General features: G+C 40.1%; 1 protein-coding gene across 1 annotated transcript; it reads left to right on the top strand.

Annotated features, from left to right (window-relative positions):
- Positions 1 to 2,189: 2,189 nt before the first annotated feature.
- On the top strand, positions 2,190 to 17,452 carry LOC129707561 (myosin regulatory light polypeptide 9). Its single transcript, XM_055652709.1, has 4 exons — positions 2,190 to 2,337; positions 11,438 to 11,638; positions 13,272 to 13,433; positions 16,467 to 17,452. Exons 2-4 carry the CDS (start codon positions 11,455 to 11,457, stop codon positions 16,637 to 16,639), a joined length of 519 nt encoding a protein of 172 aa, XP_055508684.1. The 5' UTR covers positions 2,190 to 2,337; positions 11,438 to 11,454; the 3' UTR covers positions 16,640 to 17,452.
- The last annotated feature ends 1,608 nt before the right edge of the window (positions 17,453 to 19,060 follow it).

Raw genomic sequence — 19,060 nt, 5'->3', positions numbered from 1 at the left:
CGTACAGTTTTGGTCTCATAATCTGAGGAAAGACATTCTTGCCATAGAGGGAGTACAGAGAAGGTTCACCAGACGATTCCTGGGATGTCAGGACTTTCATATGAAGAAAGACTGGATAGACTCGGCTTGTACTCGCTAGAATTTGAAGATTGAGGGGGGATCTTATAGAAACTTACAAAATTCTTAAGGGGTTGGACAGGCTAGATGCAGGAAGATTGTTCCCGATGTTGGGGAAGTCCAGAACTAGGGGTTACAGTTTAAGGATAAGGGGGAAATCTTTTAGGACCAAGATGAGGAAAACATTTTTCACACAGAGAGTGGTGAATCTCTGGAATTCTCTACCACATAATGTAGTTGAGGCCAGTTCATTGGCTATATTCAAGAGGGAGTTAGATGTGACCCTTGTGGCTAAAGGGATCAGGGGGTATGGAGAGAAGGCAGGTACAGGATACTGAGTTGGATGATCAGCCATGATCATATTGAATGGCGGTGCAGGCTCGAAGGGCCGAATGGCCTACTCCTGCATCTATTTTCTATGTTTCTATGTCTATGTTTCTATGTATGGTACATACATTGAGAGTTGAAGGGCCTGTTCATGTGCTGTACTGTTTTATGTTGTATTGGATGATGGAAATCATAGTGAAAGATTTCAGTGTTCACAAAGATAAACATTTAAAGGATTGTAACATGTAGATGGCTTGGAAGAAATGGAACAACTTACATCCAAAGAATCTTTGTTCTCTATGGCATTAAAGCTTGCACGAATAACCTAGTTAAAGAATAAAAAGAAATGGCAGACCTGAAAAGCAAAAAAAAAAACCTTTATCCCGAATACAATACTGACCAGTGGAATACCCATATCACAATAACTAATTTGAAATTCTAAGACTCAACTCAAAACATGGCGGGAGAATATTTTGAGGAAGAGGACTTTTCACCTGATGAAACATTCCCAGTAACATTCCAATTAAATATAGATAACAAAGACATGCAAATTGAAAACTCTGACAAGATTTTGTTTAAATTTGGTACCAGATTCAGTTTTGAACACATGTTGAGTGGGACCGGCCTGAAAAGAATCCAATACTCTCATGCTGGGGTGGTATGGTAAGGAAGAAATGGACAGGTACATGGATAGGAAAGGTTTAGAGGGATATGGCCCAAACATGGGCAAATGGAACAAACGTAGATGGGGATAGACACAAAATGCTGGAGTAACTCAGAGGGATAGGCAGCATCTTGTGAGAGAAGGAATGGTGACGTAGGTGGGGCATCTTGGTCGGCATGGGCAAGTTAGGCTGAAGGGCGGTTTCCATGCTATTTGACTGTATGATTTGGACTACTCCTGGAAGTGGACCTCACAGTTTATCCATGGTTTCCAGTTTGAGAACACACGTGTTGTCTGCTTTGGTACACAGTCTTCTACACACTTGCTGATGAAGTCTGTGACAGCAGTGGCATATTCGGCTAGGTTAACCCCAAAGTCCTTGATATGATATAAGTACATGTTTTATTAATTCTTGCTTGTATTTATGTCCTTTGATAATGTTTTAACTGTTTGGATACTTCATGTGCAAAATATTGTTGATAAAATAAAACTCTAAACAACTGCTGATAAAACAGTTAACAAATTGGTATTTAAGAGGGAACTGCAGATGTTGGAGAATCGAAGGTTACACAGAAAAGCTGGAGAAACTCAGCGGGTGCAGCAGCATCTATGGAGCGAAGGAAATAGGCAACGTTTCGGGCCGAAACCCTTCTTCAGAAGAAGGGTTTCGGCCCGAAACGTTGCCTATTTCCTTCGCTCCATAGATGCTGCTGCACCCGCTGAGTTTCTCCAGCTTTTCTGTGTAACCTAACAAATTGGTATGATAGTTTCAGGAATTTTGACCATAGCATTCATAACAATACAAGCAAGAATTAATAAAGCATATGTACATATACCATATCCTTTTAAAGCAAATTAAACAGACTGGTATTCTAAAAGTCAGTGGATATAAGTGCCCCTCTTGTGTATTTCTGCATTACAAGTGTTTGTTTGGCTTCACTAGGGTTTTCAACTATATAAGGCGTCTTATCTGTTTATGTGGATTTCCTTGGACTAATATGCCAAAATCCGTGGTACAAAAAGCTATTTGGCAGCAATCCAGTCAGCATTTTATTGCCTTGTATGGACAAATGTCTGGAATGGGAGGGGAGGGAACGTAATCAGATGTCACTAGCAATTGGACAGTGAGCGCACATGACTGGTGCATCAGCCTCGGCAGAGCAATTACTGACTGGCACAGCTCTGCTCACTGCAGCCTGGAAGAAAATTCTCATCGTTTTTGACCACAGGTAAGAAGTGTTTGAACAAATATATTGTTCAACAATTAGTACTTTAGTGTGAATTGGAGAGAATGTACACCCTTCCTGTGTTAATTTAGCAAAGTAGCATCTTTAGTCGGAGCTTTATCAAAGTTAACTTTTACAGAACTTATGAAAAGATACACCAGCAAACTTTACAGCCTATTGTAGTTTTTTCCCTAAATCTAAACACAAAAGATGGAGAAAGTTGAGGAACTTCATGATTTGCTGTTGTAAATTGTATTTTCGTTCAGAGCATTTAATTATTAACATCTACTTTCCAGCATGTAAAGAGTTGATATTGAAAATTTCCCCCTCCTTATATATGCTGACATCTTAAACACAGCAGGAACCTGTTAACATATTCCATGAGCACAATTTATAATCGCTGGAATTTATTGCCAGAGGACACCATTATTCCGCCCTCTTTTGCCGAGTTGAAGGCTGCAGATGTTTTTTTTCAATAATGAGGAACAACTTACAACAAGTTGCTTTTAACTTAATGTCAACTGTTATTGTTTAAATAGAAAACTTTTGTGTATGATCCTATGAGCATGCTCTGTGAATCAATAATCACTGCATTCTTCTCGGTAGAGAAGTCAGTACATCTAACAGAGATTAACAGTCGAGTTATCTAGCACTGGTCTGGTATTCAGTTTAAACCAAGGATTGTTGTTTGCATTCCTGAGCTTCCCAGCAGCATAAAAATGCAGTTGTTTATTTCTTGTTCCTGAAAATGTTTTGGCTAAATCTTCCCCAGAACGAGGATGTTGCCAGGACTCAAGGGCCTGAGCTATAGGGAGAGGTTGGGCAGGGCTGGAACTTTATTCCTTATAGCGCAGGAATAGATTAGGTAAATGCAGAGTATTTTACCCAGACTGGGGGAAATCGAGAACCAGTGGACATAGGTTTAAGGTAAATTGGAAGGAGTTACCGCATATGGTAATTGAGGCAGGTACAGTCACAACGTTTAAGAAACATTTGGACAGGTACATGGATAGAACAGGTTTAGAGGCATATGGGCAGGTGTAGATGTGGCATGCTGGTTGGTGTGTCTAGTTGGGCAAGAGGGCTTATTTCCATGCTGTCTGACTGCAACATGGGAGGATGAAGAACGCAAGGTGCCTAAAATGTGTAAACCTTCCCTTGATCAGAGTGGAAAAAATACTTATTCTTAGAGAAGTATTGCAATAAAGGTTCAGATTATAGTAATGATTGAAAAAATAGAGCAGGAGGGAAACTGAAGAGATTGCAGAACCTGGAATTTTGCACAAAAAACATAACTTCTGAAGAAATTTAACAGGGCAGGCAGCATCTATGAAGAGAAATGGGCAGACAACATTTCAGGTCAGGATCCTTCTAGTCCTAAGAAGGGGTCTGATCCAAAATGTCGATCTGCCCCTTTGACCTCCGTCGCTGCTGCCTGATACACCGAGTTCCTGCCACAGTTTGTTTTGCTGGAGCAGGAGGGATTTGACTTTGAATGCCTGGACATAGGCCTGGACATCTAACATGGGCAACTCATTCTCCTCCCCAGATAATCTCTGCTGTGAGGTTCCACAAGGTTCCATCCTTGGCCCCATTCTCTTCTCCCTGTATATGCTCCCCTTAGTCCAAGTCATGGCATTTCCTTCCATTGCTATGCAGACGATACCCAACTCTATCTCCCCCTGAAGCCCAAAAACCAATCTAATCTGTTTAACCTTACCCACTGCCTCGAGGATATAACGTGTTGGATGGCCCAAAACGTCCTCCAATTAAACAAGAGTAAGTCTGAGGTCGTCCTTCTCGGCCCCTCGGACTCAATCAAAATGATAGCAGGCAGCCTTGGAAGCCTTACCCCACTACTCAAACCTCACGTAAAAAACCTTGGCGTGATATTTGACTCGGCACTGAAATTTGACAAACAAGTCAATGCCGTGGTAAAAGCTAGCTTCTTTCAGCTTCGGATGATAGCTAAAATAAAACAATTCCTCCAGTTTGATGATCTGGAAAAGATCATGCACACATTCATCTCCTCCCGCCTAGATTACTGCAACTCCCTTTACACTGGCATCAGCCAATCTTCCCTGTCCTGCCTGCAACTGGTTCAAAACGCCGCAGCGAGACTCCTGACGGGCACCCGAAAAAGGGACCACATCACCCGATCCTGGCCTCTCTCCACTGGCTCCCTGTGCGGTTCCGTATAAACTTCAAGATACTCCTCCATGTCTACTAAGCTCTCAATGGGCTTGCCCCCACCTACAAAAAAAGTTTTCTCACCCACCACTCCACCTCCAGGCCCCTCAGATCGGCCGACTTGGGGTTGCTGAATATCCCACGGTCTAGGCATCAGCTCAGGGGCAACCGCGCCTTTGCGGTTGCAGCCCCTAGACTGTGGAACAGCATCCCCTTTCCCATCAGAACTGCCCCCTCCATCGACTCTTTTAAGTCAAGACTAAAGACTTATCTATTCTCCCAAGCCTTTCCTGACGTCCTCTGAGTGAGGGCTACATGTATATATGGATGTAGTCTGTTTTGTTGTGCTATTCTTATAACAAATGTAAAGCACTTTGGCCAACGGGAGTTGTTTTTTAAATGTGCTATATAAATAAATGTGACTTGACTTGACTGGACAAAATTACAACAATTATATTTTGTATGGTATTTCTAATATGGAAGTTAATCTAAGTAGTATGCATATTTGTGGGCCAATGCTAAATAAAATATATTTTAGGAGCAATGACCAAAAGTTTGGTGAAGATTTGGATTTTACCTTGCAGTACTAGGTAGTGTTGAAAAGTAGATGGGATGTAGAAACCCTAATCACAACGAGTTCCCAGGGCACAAGGAGGAATAATTGCTTCTTAAGCAGTCTTTTGGTTGAATATAACTTACTTCTGAGATAATCAATGAGTCTTCAGTGGGATCCACTGTCACAAGTGGGGCACAATTGATGGTGCAATGGGTTATTTGTGAAGTTGTTTGTACTCAACTCCATGTGGTCCTGGTACAGTGCCTTCCTGGATATTCATCTTGGTTGCACATGTGGACAGGATTGCAATAGCAAATAATTTATTAGCACTGGACAAGAATAGGGGAGCAATGCATTGATGTCGAGGGTGAGAATCAGTTAAAAATTATAACAATAGCAGATGCTGGAATTTGAAATTTAAAAAAGGAATAAAAATTCCTGAACTGCTCAGCAGATCAGGCAACATCGGTGGAAACAGAAGTAATGTTTCAGGTTGAAGGCCCTTCATCAAAGTGGGAAACAGAAAACGAGGTGAAACAAAAGACTGCAGATGCTGGAATCTGGAGCAAAAATCTGTTGGAGAACTCTGAGGCAAACAATGTCTGTGGTGGACACAAGCCATTTTGGTCTGGGATCCTTCTTCAGACTGGAGATATTTACATGGTTCCTTTCACATCTCTTTCAGCACATCCTAAAATGCCTTGAAACCATCAAAGTTTTGTTTTAAAAGTAGTAATTGCTATACATGCTTTACTGATCTCTTAAAATCCATATACCATTTTAGTCTCCAAAGTATCAACTACTGCACACCATGCATATGCCAATTATCAATACCACAATTGCTAGACAATATATTAGGTTCCACACATTTATCACTGACACAATTTTCTAGCGCTTCACTTGCACTCCCTCTGCACTGTTAACTTGCCAGAGTTTCTTCTAGCTAAAGATTGGGTAACTTAAGTTATGTCTGTTACAACCTCCCTCTCTGTCCATTCACACACCTCTCAATGTTCCCTGAACTATAGTGAGACCAAGTACTCCAAAATAAAATATTTTTTGTGTTCACTCCATTCATTGTCTCATTCATTCCTATCTCTCCAGCAATTACAGTTAAAAATAAAATATATTGTTGTTCATATGACACTTCAAATAAAATAGCCGTGATAATAATACTTGCTTTTGATAAGCTCTATAATTATCCGTGACAATTGATGCTTGTAGAAACACCATACAAATGGTCCCCATTGAAGCATGTCAGGGCTGATTGTTTTGAAGACAATACATACTGAATCAGTTTCAATCAATAAATAATCACTTTTAATCCAAGCTGTGGACGTTAAAAGGGGGCAATTAGAAACCAATATTCTAGCCTTTAGGAATGCAGTGTTAAGTAATCTCAGTCAATGGGTAGGTGCAGGGGTGATGTGTACATTCTGCAGGAATGAATTATTTGGGAAATAACACAGCTAAAGTGTTAGATGTTTGTAAAATAGAGGACTGATGATTTATTTCAAATGCAATAAATTTAAGAACTTAAATAATCTTAAGAATAGAATTGTGCTCTCTAGCTCCATAAGTTTAAATGAGTAATACAGTTTATTTTTGTCTCAATGGCAACACAAACTATGAAAGTCACCAGTTATTTCATCTGAAGCTTGGTGGTGTGAGAAGTGCAATTGTTGATTTAGAGAGATGGGCACATTATCTGATCACCATTCACTGAGTAATACTGGCAGTGAAGACAGAATCAGCAATGTTGGTCAAATGTGTTATTCACACTGTCCAGGTTCATGTTTGAAGAGCAGAGGTGGAGCTGTCTTCCAGAATCTTAGAAATGTTTCGGGGAAATTTAATGCGAATTGGAAAAAAATGAGCAATTCCTTAACAATGGATTTTAATCAGGCCTGAACTGAGGCATTTTGTTAGATCATTGTACGATGGACTGAGGTTAAGCATGATGCAAAATAAAAATGTTACAATCTGATGTACGGTTTCTACCCAAAATGTCCACCAGCCCACCTCCACAAATGCTACTTGACCTACTGGGTTCCTCCAGCATTAGATGTTTTGCTCCAAACTTCAGAATCTGTAGGTCTGTGTCTACAAATGATAGTATTAAAGATAAATGAAATTGTATGTTTTTTAATATTTATTTATGCACCGTAATCTTGATATATGGAATGCTTGTAATTTATTCAATATTATCATTTTTCAGAAGTAAAGCAATTGGATAATGCATTTAAGAATACACAGTTATCTCATTTATTAAGTGTAAAAGTTATTAAGTGCTATTAGTAGTAGGAATGTAAGTAATTACGAGATAAATATGATGATCAGTAACAAGATATTATCAGCAGGGTTGACTATGGTAACGTGTGGGCATTTATGTTCAATAAAGGACCCCTTTGGATGCTGAATTAGATGCAAATAAAGAGTTATACACTACTTGATTATCTAGAATGATTGCCTTATATGGATGTGACCAGATTTGCATTATCTCCATCAGCTAGTAACAGAGAAACATAGAAAATAGGTGGAGGAGTAGGGCATTCTGCCCTTCGAGACAGCACTGCCATTCAATATGATCATGGCTGATCATCCAAAATCAGTACCTTGTTCCTGCTTTTTCCTCAAATCCCTTGATTCCATTAGCCCTAATAGCTAAATCTAATTCTCTCTTGAAAACATTCAGTGAATTGGCCGCCACTGCCTTCTGTGGCAGAGAATTCCACAGATTCACAACTCTCGGGGTGAAATTCTTTTCCTCATCTCAGTCCTAAATGGCCAACCCCTTATTCTTAAACCGTGATCCCTGGTTCTGGACTCCCCCAACATCGGGAAATTTTTCCTGCATCTACCCTGTCTAAACCTCTAAGAATTTTATATGTTTCTTTAAGATCTCCCCTCATCCTATTAAATTCCAACATATACAAGCCCACTTGACCCATTCTCAAGCTTCCCCTCCCCCTAGTCATGACAGGGACCAAGCCCTCCAGACCTTACCTTTCAGCTTATCAGCCATCGTATACAACACACAAGGTGTTACTTTGACAATAAAGGCTACTTTGACACATCTCGATAGTTGTCAGACCAGAACCAATCCAATAGAATGGAGCTGCAGTGAGCAATGAACTATATCTTAGTACAAGTCAAAAAGCAAAAACCTGCAGTTGCCAAAAATCTGAAATGAAAACAGAAAATGTTGTAAATATTCAGCATGTAGACAATGCTGGAGAAACTCAGCAGGTGAGGCAGCATCAATGGAGTAAATACTCAGCAGGTGAGGCAGCATCTATGGAGTAAATACTCGGCATCTATGGAGTCAATATTCAGCAGGTGAGGCAGCATCTATGGAGTCAATATTCAGCACGTAAGCATCTATGGAGTCTATGGAGTCAATATTCAGCAGGTGAGGCAGCATCTATGGAGTCAATATTCAGCACGTAAGCATCTATGGAGTCAATATTCAGCAGGTGAGGCAGCATCTATGGAGTCAATATTCAGCGGGTGAGGCAGCATCTATGGAGTCAATATTCAGCACGTCAGGCAGCATGTCTGAAGGGAGAAGCAGAGTTAACATTTCAGATAAACATTTTCCTGAGGTCTGAATGTTAATTCTTTATCTCTCTCCACAAATGATGCTTGCTTGCTATGTATTTCTGGCAATTTCAGATTTTATCTCAATATAATGTGTCATTATTTTTAGGGAAAAAACAGGGAGAAAAGCAAAAGGGGGAAATATCACGATTAATTGTTCTTCAGTAGTAGGATGTAAATGATTGCAATTAAATTGTATAGCACTACACAATGTAATGGCAGCGTTCATAAACAATTTGAAATTGTTTCTAAGGGGAGTTCAAAGAAACAAATACAATACAATACAATATTTATTGTCATTTGAGCCTCAGTGAGGTTCAAACGAAATTCTGTTTCCACAGCCATACAAACAAAGACAATTTCCTACAGACATACACACAATTTAATTCACACAAACATCCATCACAGTGAACCCACTGTGATGGAAGGCAAAGTCTTTTCTCTCCCCTGTTCTCCATTTCTTTCCCGATGTCCAAGCCCCAGGCGGGCGATGATAAGTCCCACGGCCATTTTAGGCCGTGCCGGGCGATTTACGGCCCCGCTCCCGGTCTAAAAGTCACAATGTTGGAGCCCCCGGCGGGCGCAGTAATGTCCCACGGCCATGAAGCCGCGCCGGGCGATGTACGGCCCCGCTCCGGGTCGTTGCAACCCTGCGACACGGGCTGGAGAAGTCGCGTTGCGGGAGCTCCGGGAAGCGGTCTCTCCACCCGGACCCGCGAGCTCCCGATGTCCCGGTCCACCGGACCTGTGGCTGCGTTGCTGGAGCCTCCGAGCCCCAGGAGTCGAGTCGCAGCAGCGAGTCACCGCCGCTCCCCACGCTCCAAGGCCAGCCAGCCCTATGATGGTGAGTAGTCCACAGCCCCGCAGTCTCCCGAGCCCCCGGGTCGTTCAGGTTGGAGGCCGCTCCATGGTGCTAGGCCCCAACGACAACGGAGACCCGACAGGGAAAAGGTCGGGTCTCCCGGACAGGGAAGAGATTTTAAACAGTTTCCCCCATCCGCCCCCCACATATACACATTTAAAACCAGTATTAAAAAACACCAACACTACATTTAAATAATAACGGCAATTAAGGAAACTTAGTACAACTTCAACTCCACTCTTTTCCAGTGCTAATTAGAAACAGAGATGAAGAGTGTGGAACTGTTCCATTACTGTAGGCTGCGTTTTAAAATCTCCCAATGGAAAAGTAACTGAAATTTATTAAACAGACAAAGTTTTCCCAAATGGACAACAATTATCTAGTAATTAAACGTCTGAAGTCACTCTTCAAACTCTCCATCCTTACGATAAAGACCTTTTTACCTTACTAATGCATTGTTTCTTCATAGGCAGAGGTAATTTTTTAATGGCTCGTTATGTGTCTGTTCTCATTAATGGTGCATGAAGGTACTGTCAAGTCGAGAGGTTTACTCAAGTTCAAACTGAAAACCTAATTCAGCCATGACCCACCTAAACCCAACTTGAGCTTAAGACTCATAATTTAGTTCCAATTCTGTAAATACAACAATCTCAAATAACTTCTTAATCGTTTTGGAGATGAAACACCGAATATTGATTAAGAACAGAGGTCACATGCACTGGCATTTAAGCACATCATCCTCACCTAGATCAAATACAGAGTCTTACCCCAAACCCAACTTGTAAATTTGTTAGATTATACAACCAGGCAATATAATTGGGACCAAACTGGCTCAGGTCATGCAACTGGACATGAAAACAGTCAAGCATGTTCCTGTTCTCACCTAGTGCAAAACGTAACAATCAGAAAACACAAGAGAATCTTCCCATCCCTCACATGGAGCTCCCGCCCCAGTACTACAGCCTGTACTCCTCTGCCCATGCTGACGGTAGCTGACATTGTCAAATCTAGAATTCAAGTTTGGAACCTAAGCAGGGAAATGGTTCACATGCTTTAGTTGAAGGTCATCTAAGAAGCAAAAGTACAGAATGAAATGTGACTCTTTGAATGATAAAATGATAAATCTGATAATACGGGAAGGACTGACATGTATTTTCACAGAATGCCATATAATATAATGCTTAACAAAATGGACAGCCTATCATTCGACTCATTTCATTATAATTGTAATCAAACTTTTAAAATAAAACCCAAAATGATTTCAATCCAAGTGCTCAAAATAGTTAACATGCGGACATCATTAACTTAAACCTTTTCAACGGTGGTGATAAAATGGCAGAAAATAAAAGTTACATTGAATTAGTTTAGCTATACTCTAACAAAAGTATATTCTGTAAGAAGAAAGCAGTTAAAATATTCCTTTTATGAAGTAATATAGTCCAGCTTCAAATATGCAGCATTACAAAATTGTTTATTGCCCCAATTAGCGTGAAAAGGTTGATTTTTAAAATTGAACATACCTCTGGTAATTAAAGAGCTTTACAGTTAACTTAAAATGAAACAGCTGCACTATCGTCAGATACAATGAGTTTCTGTGGGAAATAAAAGGCTATTTATGGTATTTAACATGGTAAGCTTTATCCAACTATGTGGTGGGTTTTGGATCATTTCCCAAATTAAGAGATTGATCCTTGTTTTTATTTCCCAGAGATGCCGCTGCAAAAAATGGGCAAGTTAAACTCCTTTATGGGTTCAATAATGTGATAGTTTTCTCCAAAAAAAATCATGTCTTCTTAACATTACCTTCCTTGCTAAAATATAAATCCAAAGTGATTTGCAGCCCGTCTGTCATTTTGTTCAAAATAAAGCTTTTATCGTGTGTTCTTTATCTGCAGATCATTAAGACAGCAACATGTCCAGCAAAAGAGCAAAGGCAAAGACTGCCAAGAAGCGCCCTCAGCGTGCGACTTCCAATGTGTTTGCAATGTTTGATCAGTCTCAGATCCAGGAGTTCAAAGAGGCATTCAACATGATAGACCAAAACCGTGATGGCTTCATTGACAAAGAAGATTTGCATGATATGTTGGCTTCTCTTGGTAAATGTTCAATATCATCTAAAATGAATATCGCTTTCAGAGGAACTGAGGCTCGCACTTATTAGTCAATCATTTAATATTTGGCCTTTAGACTCACTCTTTGAACAGTTTACATAAAGTATAACCAATCACCAATAACTATTTATGGAGAAGGGATCTTGCTCGAAATGTTGCCTGTCCATTCCCTCCACAGATGCTGCCGGGCCTGCCTAATTATTCCAGCACTTTATTTCTTGCTTGACTATTTAAAACATTTTGCTTGAGATTATTTATACAATACATTGGTGAAAAACCTTCCACCAACATTTGCATGGATCTGCTGACAGATTGGCCCATAACCCAGCTATAGGAGAGGGATGAGAATCTTGACTGAGCAGAGTCAAAGCCACAGTGGACTAGTGAACTGCTCACGTCACCTCCTCCCCAGGTAATTGCCCTACCGCATGTCCTTGTATCTCATTCCACCTCCTTCGGTACCTCCTGTAACCTCATCTACTTCATTTACTCCCGATGTGGCCTCTTGTATATCAGCGAGACTAAGCATAGCCTCGGCCACACTTGTGCTCGGTCTGCCAAGCCCGCTGGAGCTCCCGATTGCTAACCATTTTAATTCCCCTTCCCATTCCCACACTGACCAATGGGCCTACTACATTGCCAGAGTGGGGCCAAATTGGATGAACAAAACCTCATGTTCCGCATGGCTAGCTCATAACCCACCATATGAACATTGAATTTTCCAATTTTAGGTTACTTTGCTTTTTTTGTGTAGACCAGCACCTGCAGTTCCTTGTGACTAAATGGTGAGTTAAGTCACATTACTTGAAGTAATTTATGAGTGTGAATATGTTTCTGCAAGTGGGAATATAAGACTGCCTGTTGGGATGTTTTTTAAGTATTTTAACATTAAAGATTTTTGTGGTTCCGACAAGTTTTGAGTGACTTTGAATGTTTGTGAAAGTCAGAAACATCTGATTGAGTTTTAACAGCTGGCGAGTCTGAGCACAGAATCTCTCAAACTGGTCAATGTAACTTGTCACTTGCCCTGGGGAGGCCCTGAGCTGCCTACCAAGGAGCTGTGAGCCAGCCCGGATACACACAAAATGAATCAGATGACGTGATCTCCAGGCAAAAGAACATCCATCCTCTGAAGTCCTGGCCCAAAATATCATCTGTCCATTTCCCTCCACTGATGCTGCCTGACTCGGCGAGTTCCTCCAGCAGTTTAAATGTAAAAACAAGGAATTTCAGCTGCAGGTTTACACAAAGGCACACAAAAGATGGCCCGACCCGAAATGTCACCTATCCATGTTCCGTAGAAATTCTGTCTGGCCTGCTGAGTTACTCCAGCAGCACTTTTTGTACTTTCCTCTAACAGTTTGGTGTTTTTTTATAGAAGATCCATTCTATTCTGTTAAGATGGATGTTAAATTAGATGGACAATTGTGTTTATTCCATTGTAACTCACAGCATCCTTATTGAAATATATCAAAAACATTACACAAACTTATTCTCCTTTGCCAATAGCGATTTATACAAAGCCAGTAGGTTTGCTACATTGCGCTACAAGTTCCTCATTTGCTGCTTTGTCTTCGTTAATATACCACACACAGCTTACTTTCAACTCTGTGTACAGGAAAGAACCCGTCAGATGAATATCTCGAAGGGATGATGAGTGAGGCTCCAGGGCCCATTAACTTTACCATGTTCCTGACTATGTTCGGTGAGAAACTAAATGGGACCGATCCAGAGGATGTCATTCGAAATGCTTTTGCTTGTTTTGATGAAGAAGGAACAGGTAACTTGGCTTTAATAAAAGTTAGTAATCTTGAGAATTTATTGTAAAAGCATAAAGAAATCCTGTGCAGCCGACAGTTCTAATTGCACCATGGTACAGTGAATAGAGCTGCTGTCTTACAACTTCTGTGACCTGGGTTAAATCCTGACCTCTAGTACCGTGTGTGGAGTTTCTCCCTGACATACGTTCATTCTGGGTATTCCAGTTTCCTCCCACATCATGCATTTAGTAAGTTAATTGGCCATTATAGATTAACCCTAGTGTGTGGGTGAGTACTAGAAACAGGAGATTCGGGGACAATGTAGGAAGGCCAAAATATGGGATTCGTTTTGGTTAATGTACAAGGGTGTTTGATAGCCAGAATCAGCGGGCTGAAGGGCATGATCTCAATGCTGCGTGACTCTGACTATATTTGGATTTGTAAGGATCATGAGCTGATTGGAGATTGGTCAGAATTCGATTCATATTGAGGGTAAATTTTAAGTCGGTACTATTATTATGAGCCTTACCAGGTTTTCCTGGATTGTACTGTGATTGATGGGGAATACAGTAGGATCTATGCTATGGTTAGAAGTTGGGAAGGGGTGGAAAAAATGGAGCGTAATCTTATATTGTGACCATGGGGGAGGTTCACACTTGAGGAGAGGTGCTTATATATGTAAGCAACAAATAGGCTGTGGGCCGGGCATCAAAAATGTGTCTAGAAATAGGATTTTGTGACCAAACTACATGAAATTTTCACATATTGTGTAAAAAAATGTATATAAATCACCCCTGAAACTCGATATGAAGAAGACTTGCACATTTTTTATTAAATTAGAGAAAAACTGGAAAAATGTGGGGAATGTTTGAGTCCAATCAAAGCACATTTAACATTGAGTTGTCTGCCAGTTGGCCAATCACGCTCTTTGTTTCAGGCTAGCACACAAAATGGCTGAGGGGGCTTCACAGATGCCTGTTTTACTGGAGATTCCCATGTGTTGTTCTGTGGAATAAATGTCGTGGAAACTTGCAGCAGGTAATTGTATTTAGTGGGAAAAGCATTAAAAAGGCTGAAGAAAGTGCTGTGAAGTGGATTAAAGTGCAAGAAAGCCTTCAAAGTGCCTGCTGATGTGCTGGAACACAAAGAAGGCCCCCTGAATCAACTCTAACTAAAAGGTAAGACTAAAGTCTGAATTTATGAAAATCTATCTGTATGGACTTTAATTAATTTAATTGCACCCATTTATAATGTGAATAAATTCATTCATTCCTTATTCACTCACTCACTCACTCATTCATTATTTCATGAAATTGAGGGCCTAAACTATAACACAGTCAATTAAACATTACTCTACAACAAGCTGGCATTACTTACAATAAGTCTTTAACAGCTAATCTCAGCGCTGTCTGCGAAAACTTACTGGGAAAAAGTGCTCCGACCGCGGGACCCAGGTACTCGCGGTAAAGTGAAGCCGCGTTCTCAATTAGTAAGCGGCCGATTCGCGATCGCGGAGCCGCGGATCATCTCCGCGGGGGAGGAGGCTGTACATAGTGATGTCTGTAGCGGTCGTTTTCAGACCCCGATAACGAGAGAAAAACGTAGGGATATTGATCGCTATTTACCGCGAGTACCTGGGTCTCGCGATCGGAGCACTTTTTCCCGGTAAGTCTTCGCAGACAGCTCCGAGATTATTTGTTAAAGACTTATTACTCTACAACAGGATGGCATTAGTGACAATGTTTAATTGACTGTGTTATAGTTTAGGCCCTCAATTTCATGAATGAATGAATGAATGAATGAATGAATTTATTCACGAATGAATGAATGAATTTATTCACATTATATTAAATTAATTAAAGTTCATACAGATAGATTTTCATAAATTCAGACTTTAGTCTTACCTTTTAGTTAGAGTTGATTCAGGGGGCCTTCTTTGTGTTCCAGCACATCAGCAGGGACTTTGAAGGCTTTCTTGCACTTTAATCCACTTCGCAGCACTTTCTTCAGCCTTTTTAATGCTTTTCCCACTAAATACAATTACCTGCTGCAAGTTTCCACCACATTTATTCCACAGAACAACACATGGGAATCTCCAGTAAAACAGGCATCTGTGAAGCCCCCTCAGCCATTTTGTGTGCTAGCCTGAAACAAAGCGCGTGATTGGCCAACTGGCAGACAACTCAATGTCAAACGTGCTTTGATTGGACTAAAAAATTCCCCACATTTTCCCGGTTTTTCTCTAATTTAATTTAAAAAAAGTGCAAGTCTTCTTCATATCGAGTTTCAGGGGTGATTTATATACATTTTTTTACACAATATGTGAAAATTTCATGTAGTTTGGTGACTTGGGTCACGAAACTGCAGAATAAAGCTCCTCGGCCCACAGCCTAAAATTGGAGATTCATATCTCATTCAGAGATGAGGGGAGATCTTATAGAGTTGTACAAAATCACGAGAGGAATAGATTGGGTAGATGCACAGAGTCTCTTGCCCAGAGTAGATGAATCGAGGACCAGAGGACATAGGTTTACAGTCAAGGGGAAAAGAGGAATCTGAGGGGTATCTTTTTCACACAAAGGGTGGTGAGTTTATGGAACGAGCTGCCAGAAGAGGTAGTTGAGACGGGGACTATCCCAATGTTTAAGAAACAGTTAGACAGGTACATGGATAGAACAGGTTTGAAGGGATCTGGACCAAATGCGGGCAGGTGGGACTAGTTAGCTGGGACGTTGGCCAGTGTGGGCAAGTTGGGCGAAGGGCCTTTTTCCATGCTATATCACTCTGACTCTATGTAGTTCATGTGAGCAAAATTTGATAATGGGGATTCTGAACCTGCAATCATTTAAAATCAATGTTTACTTGAGCTTGTGGTCCAAAAATTAAGTATATAAAATGTTGTTGCATTAAATACTAGTTTGCGCTTTGTTACAATTCTTTGAACTTGGAGTTGTAGAACTGGGACAAGAAATGCATTAATCAATACAATGATGGAAACGACAACATCTGATTATTGAACAACTGAATGTAAACAATACCTAAATTTCCTGTAGGCTTCATTCATGAAGACCACCTGCGGGATCTTCTGACCACTATGGGTGACAGGTTCACAGATGAAGAAGTTGATGAACTTTTCCGTGAAGCACCTATTGACAAGAAAAGCAATTTCAACTATGTGGAATTCACTCGTATTCTTAAACATGGCGCCAAGGATAAGGATGATTAAATATCTAGGGACTCTAGTTATTGCTTGTTATCTCACCTTGTTATTTCTCAGCTTATTATTTCAGAATTATTTTCTTTCTAAGCACACACTGCTCACCTCAGATGCAATCCACTTACTCTAAAGAGCAAATTTGTTTCCCAGACATTTGTGCAAAATAGGCTATGAATATTGGACAATGTGGCGATAGAAATAGGACAAAAATAGTCAAAAAGGTGTTGTTATTCTGTTCATCTTATCCGTAAATTGGATTGGAACTTGGTCAATTACTCTGTCATTAAACATAATTTTGCCCTGAGTAGGAAAATCGAGGACCAGAGAACATGGGTTTAAGGTGAAGAGGGAAAGATTTAATAGGAACCTGTGGGCCAATTTTATTACACAAAGGGTGGTGGGTGTATGAAACAAGCTGCAAGAGATGTTAGTTGCTGCAGGTACTATCACGTTTAACATTTAGACAGGTTTAGAGGGATATGGGCCAAACGCAGGCAGGTGGGACTAGTGTAGATGTGGTATGTTGGTCAGCATGGGCAAGTTTCCAAGCTATATGACTATGACTATAATAATGGAAGCTTCTGAAAATCAATGAAATAACAAAGGGCAAAAATAAACCTTAACAATGAATGCAGGAATATGAATAACAGTATCTATAATTATGATTTGGTACCCAGGTTTTACATGGAACTTTGTACTTTTTCTTTAATATTTTGTCTAAATAAAGCCTCATTAAACATAAGATGGCTACCTATTTTCAAATGATAAATTTCACCATGGTTGATCATGAATGAACTCAATAAAATGTTTGAATCTATTTGATTTAATGTTTACACAGCTTATTTTGTGCAGCAGAATTATATTATATATCAACAATATTATTATACTAAATATCAATTAAATTATATTAAATATCAATATCCTCAGTCTGAAGAAGGGTCTCGACCCAAAACGCCGCCTATTCCTTCGCTCCATAGATGCTACCTCACCCGCTGTATTCGCCAGCATTTTTGTCGACCTTAAATATTTAAGTTATTTTTTCCAGCAAGATCAAATTACTGAATAATATGTCTTCTCATAAATAGACTTTAAGTATTTTAAAGTAAGATTCATGAACCTCATAGAAAATAGTAAGTTGGATCCATATTCTACCTTAGAAATACTACATTGGTAATTCATTTTTTTAATTCAGAGTAAATTCAGTTTGTAAAAAATATAATATGATCTATGCAGCATGACCTAGCTGTAAAGTCATCAAAACTTTCCCTTCACTTTGACTACAATTGAGAACAGTACACTTGGTGCTAATATACTTCCAGTAAGTAAATCTAATGAGATTACTGTTTTCAGTGTTGATTAAATCTAATTTTCAGCATAATTTTCCTGATCTGGTCAACATATGTTGTAAATTCATGACAGGATTGATGTGATGCTCGAGTGCAATTTGCAAACAACATTTATTTTCCAGTCGTGTCACTGTGTTTTATGTATTGACTGCTAACTCTCCAGGATTTAACAAATATATTTTCTTGCTGGCAGTCAGAATTGAAAACATCACATTTCCAAATGACTCCACAAACATTTTCCTGTTAGGTGGATGCTTTCCTCCTTCTCTCCCCTGTGTAGAGACTCTCTTCTCCTCTCATTCTGAGATCATGCAGGATGATCTATTGAACATGCAGACTGCTTCATGGTGGAGCCAAGCTACAGTTAAGGAAAAGGAAGACATCTTAGAATCAATTATGTGGTCGGTGTTGTCACTGGAACAGATATATTCCATTTATATCTCCTCTAGACAAATTAGTTGTGAATATCAATCCACTGATCTTTGACAGGTGACACCAACATCTACGACATCTCTCTTAGCTTCCACTCAATCTCAGACTCGTCAACACTCCACACACTTACCTGCAACTTAAAATATATTTGATTGCGAACTTCCAGTTTTGGTGAAAGACCCATGGCCTCAAGTGTTAACACTGACTGACTCGCTACAAATGTGCTCCCTGATCTGTCAAGTACTCCCAGCATCTTCTGCTTTTATTTCAGATTTTCAACATCTTACTTTTGAACTTGCCAAAATGCATGTGAAAATCTGTGCTGAGTTACAGTGCAGCAGGATTAAGGTTGGGTTACAGTGCAGTAGTGTCAGGGTTAGGGTTAGAGTTAGGTTACACTGCAGTAGTGTACCAGAGACCCCACCTTGATGTTCAAATGATGAGCAAGGTGTTGACATTTTGTTGCAATTTCTCCCATGTCAATAATGGAGTGGCATTGCCCATGGTATCACAATGATTATTGCACTGGGTTTGTGGGCTGGCAGGGGAAGGAGCAGCAAGGGGAAAAAGGAGAACATGACAGATTGCTGCCCATGCTTTAAGGAAGAAGTGGAAAAGATTGAAGAGAAAGCAAAATGTCTTAACAATGTTC

The sequence above is a fragment of the Leucoraja erinacea genome, chromosome 21 (assembly GCF_028641065.1).
Source record: "Leucoraja erinacea ecotype New England chromosome 21, Leri_hhj_1, whole genome shotgun sequence".
Classification (NCBI taxonomy): Eukaryota; Metazoa; Chordata; class Chondrichthyes; order Rajiformes; family Rajidae; genus Leucoraja; species Leucoraja erinaceus.
The sequence above is the reverse complement of the archived record's forward strand: the minus strand, read 5'-3'. Positions and strand labels throughout refer to the sequence as shown.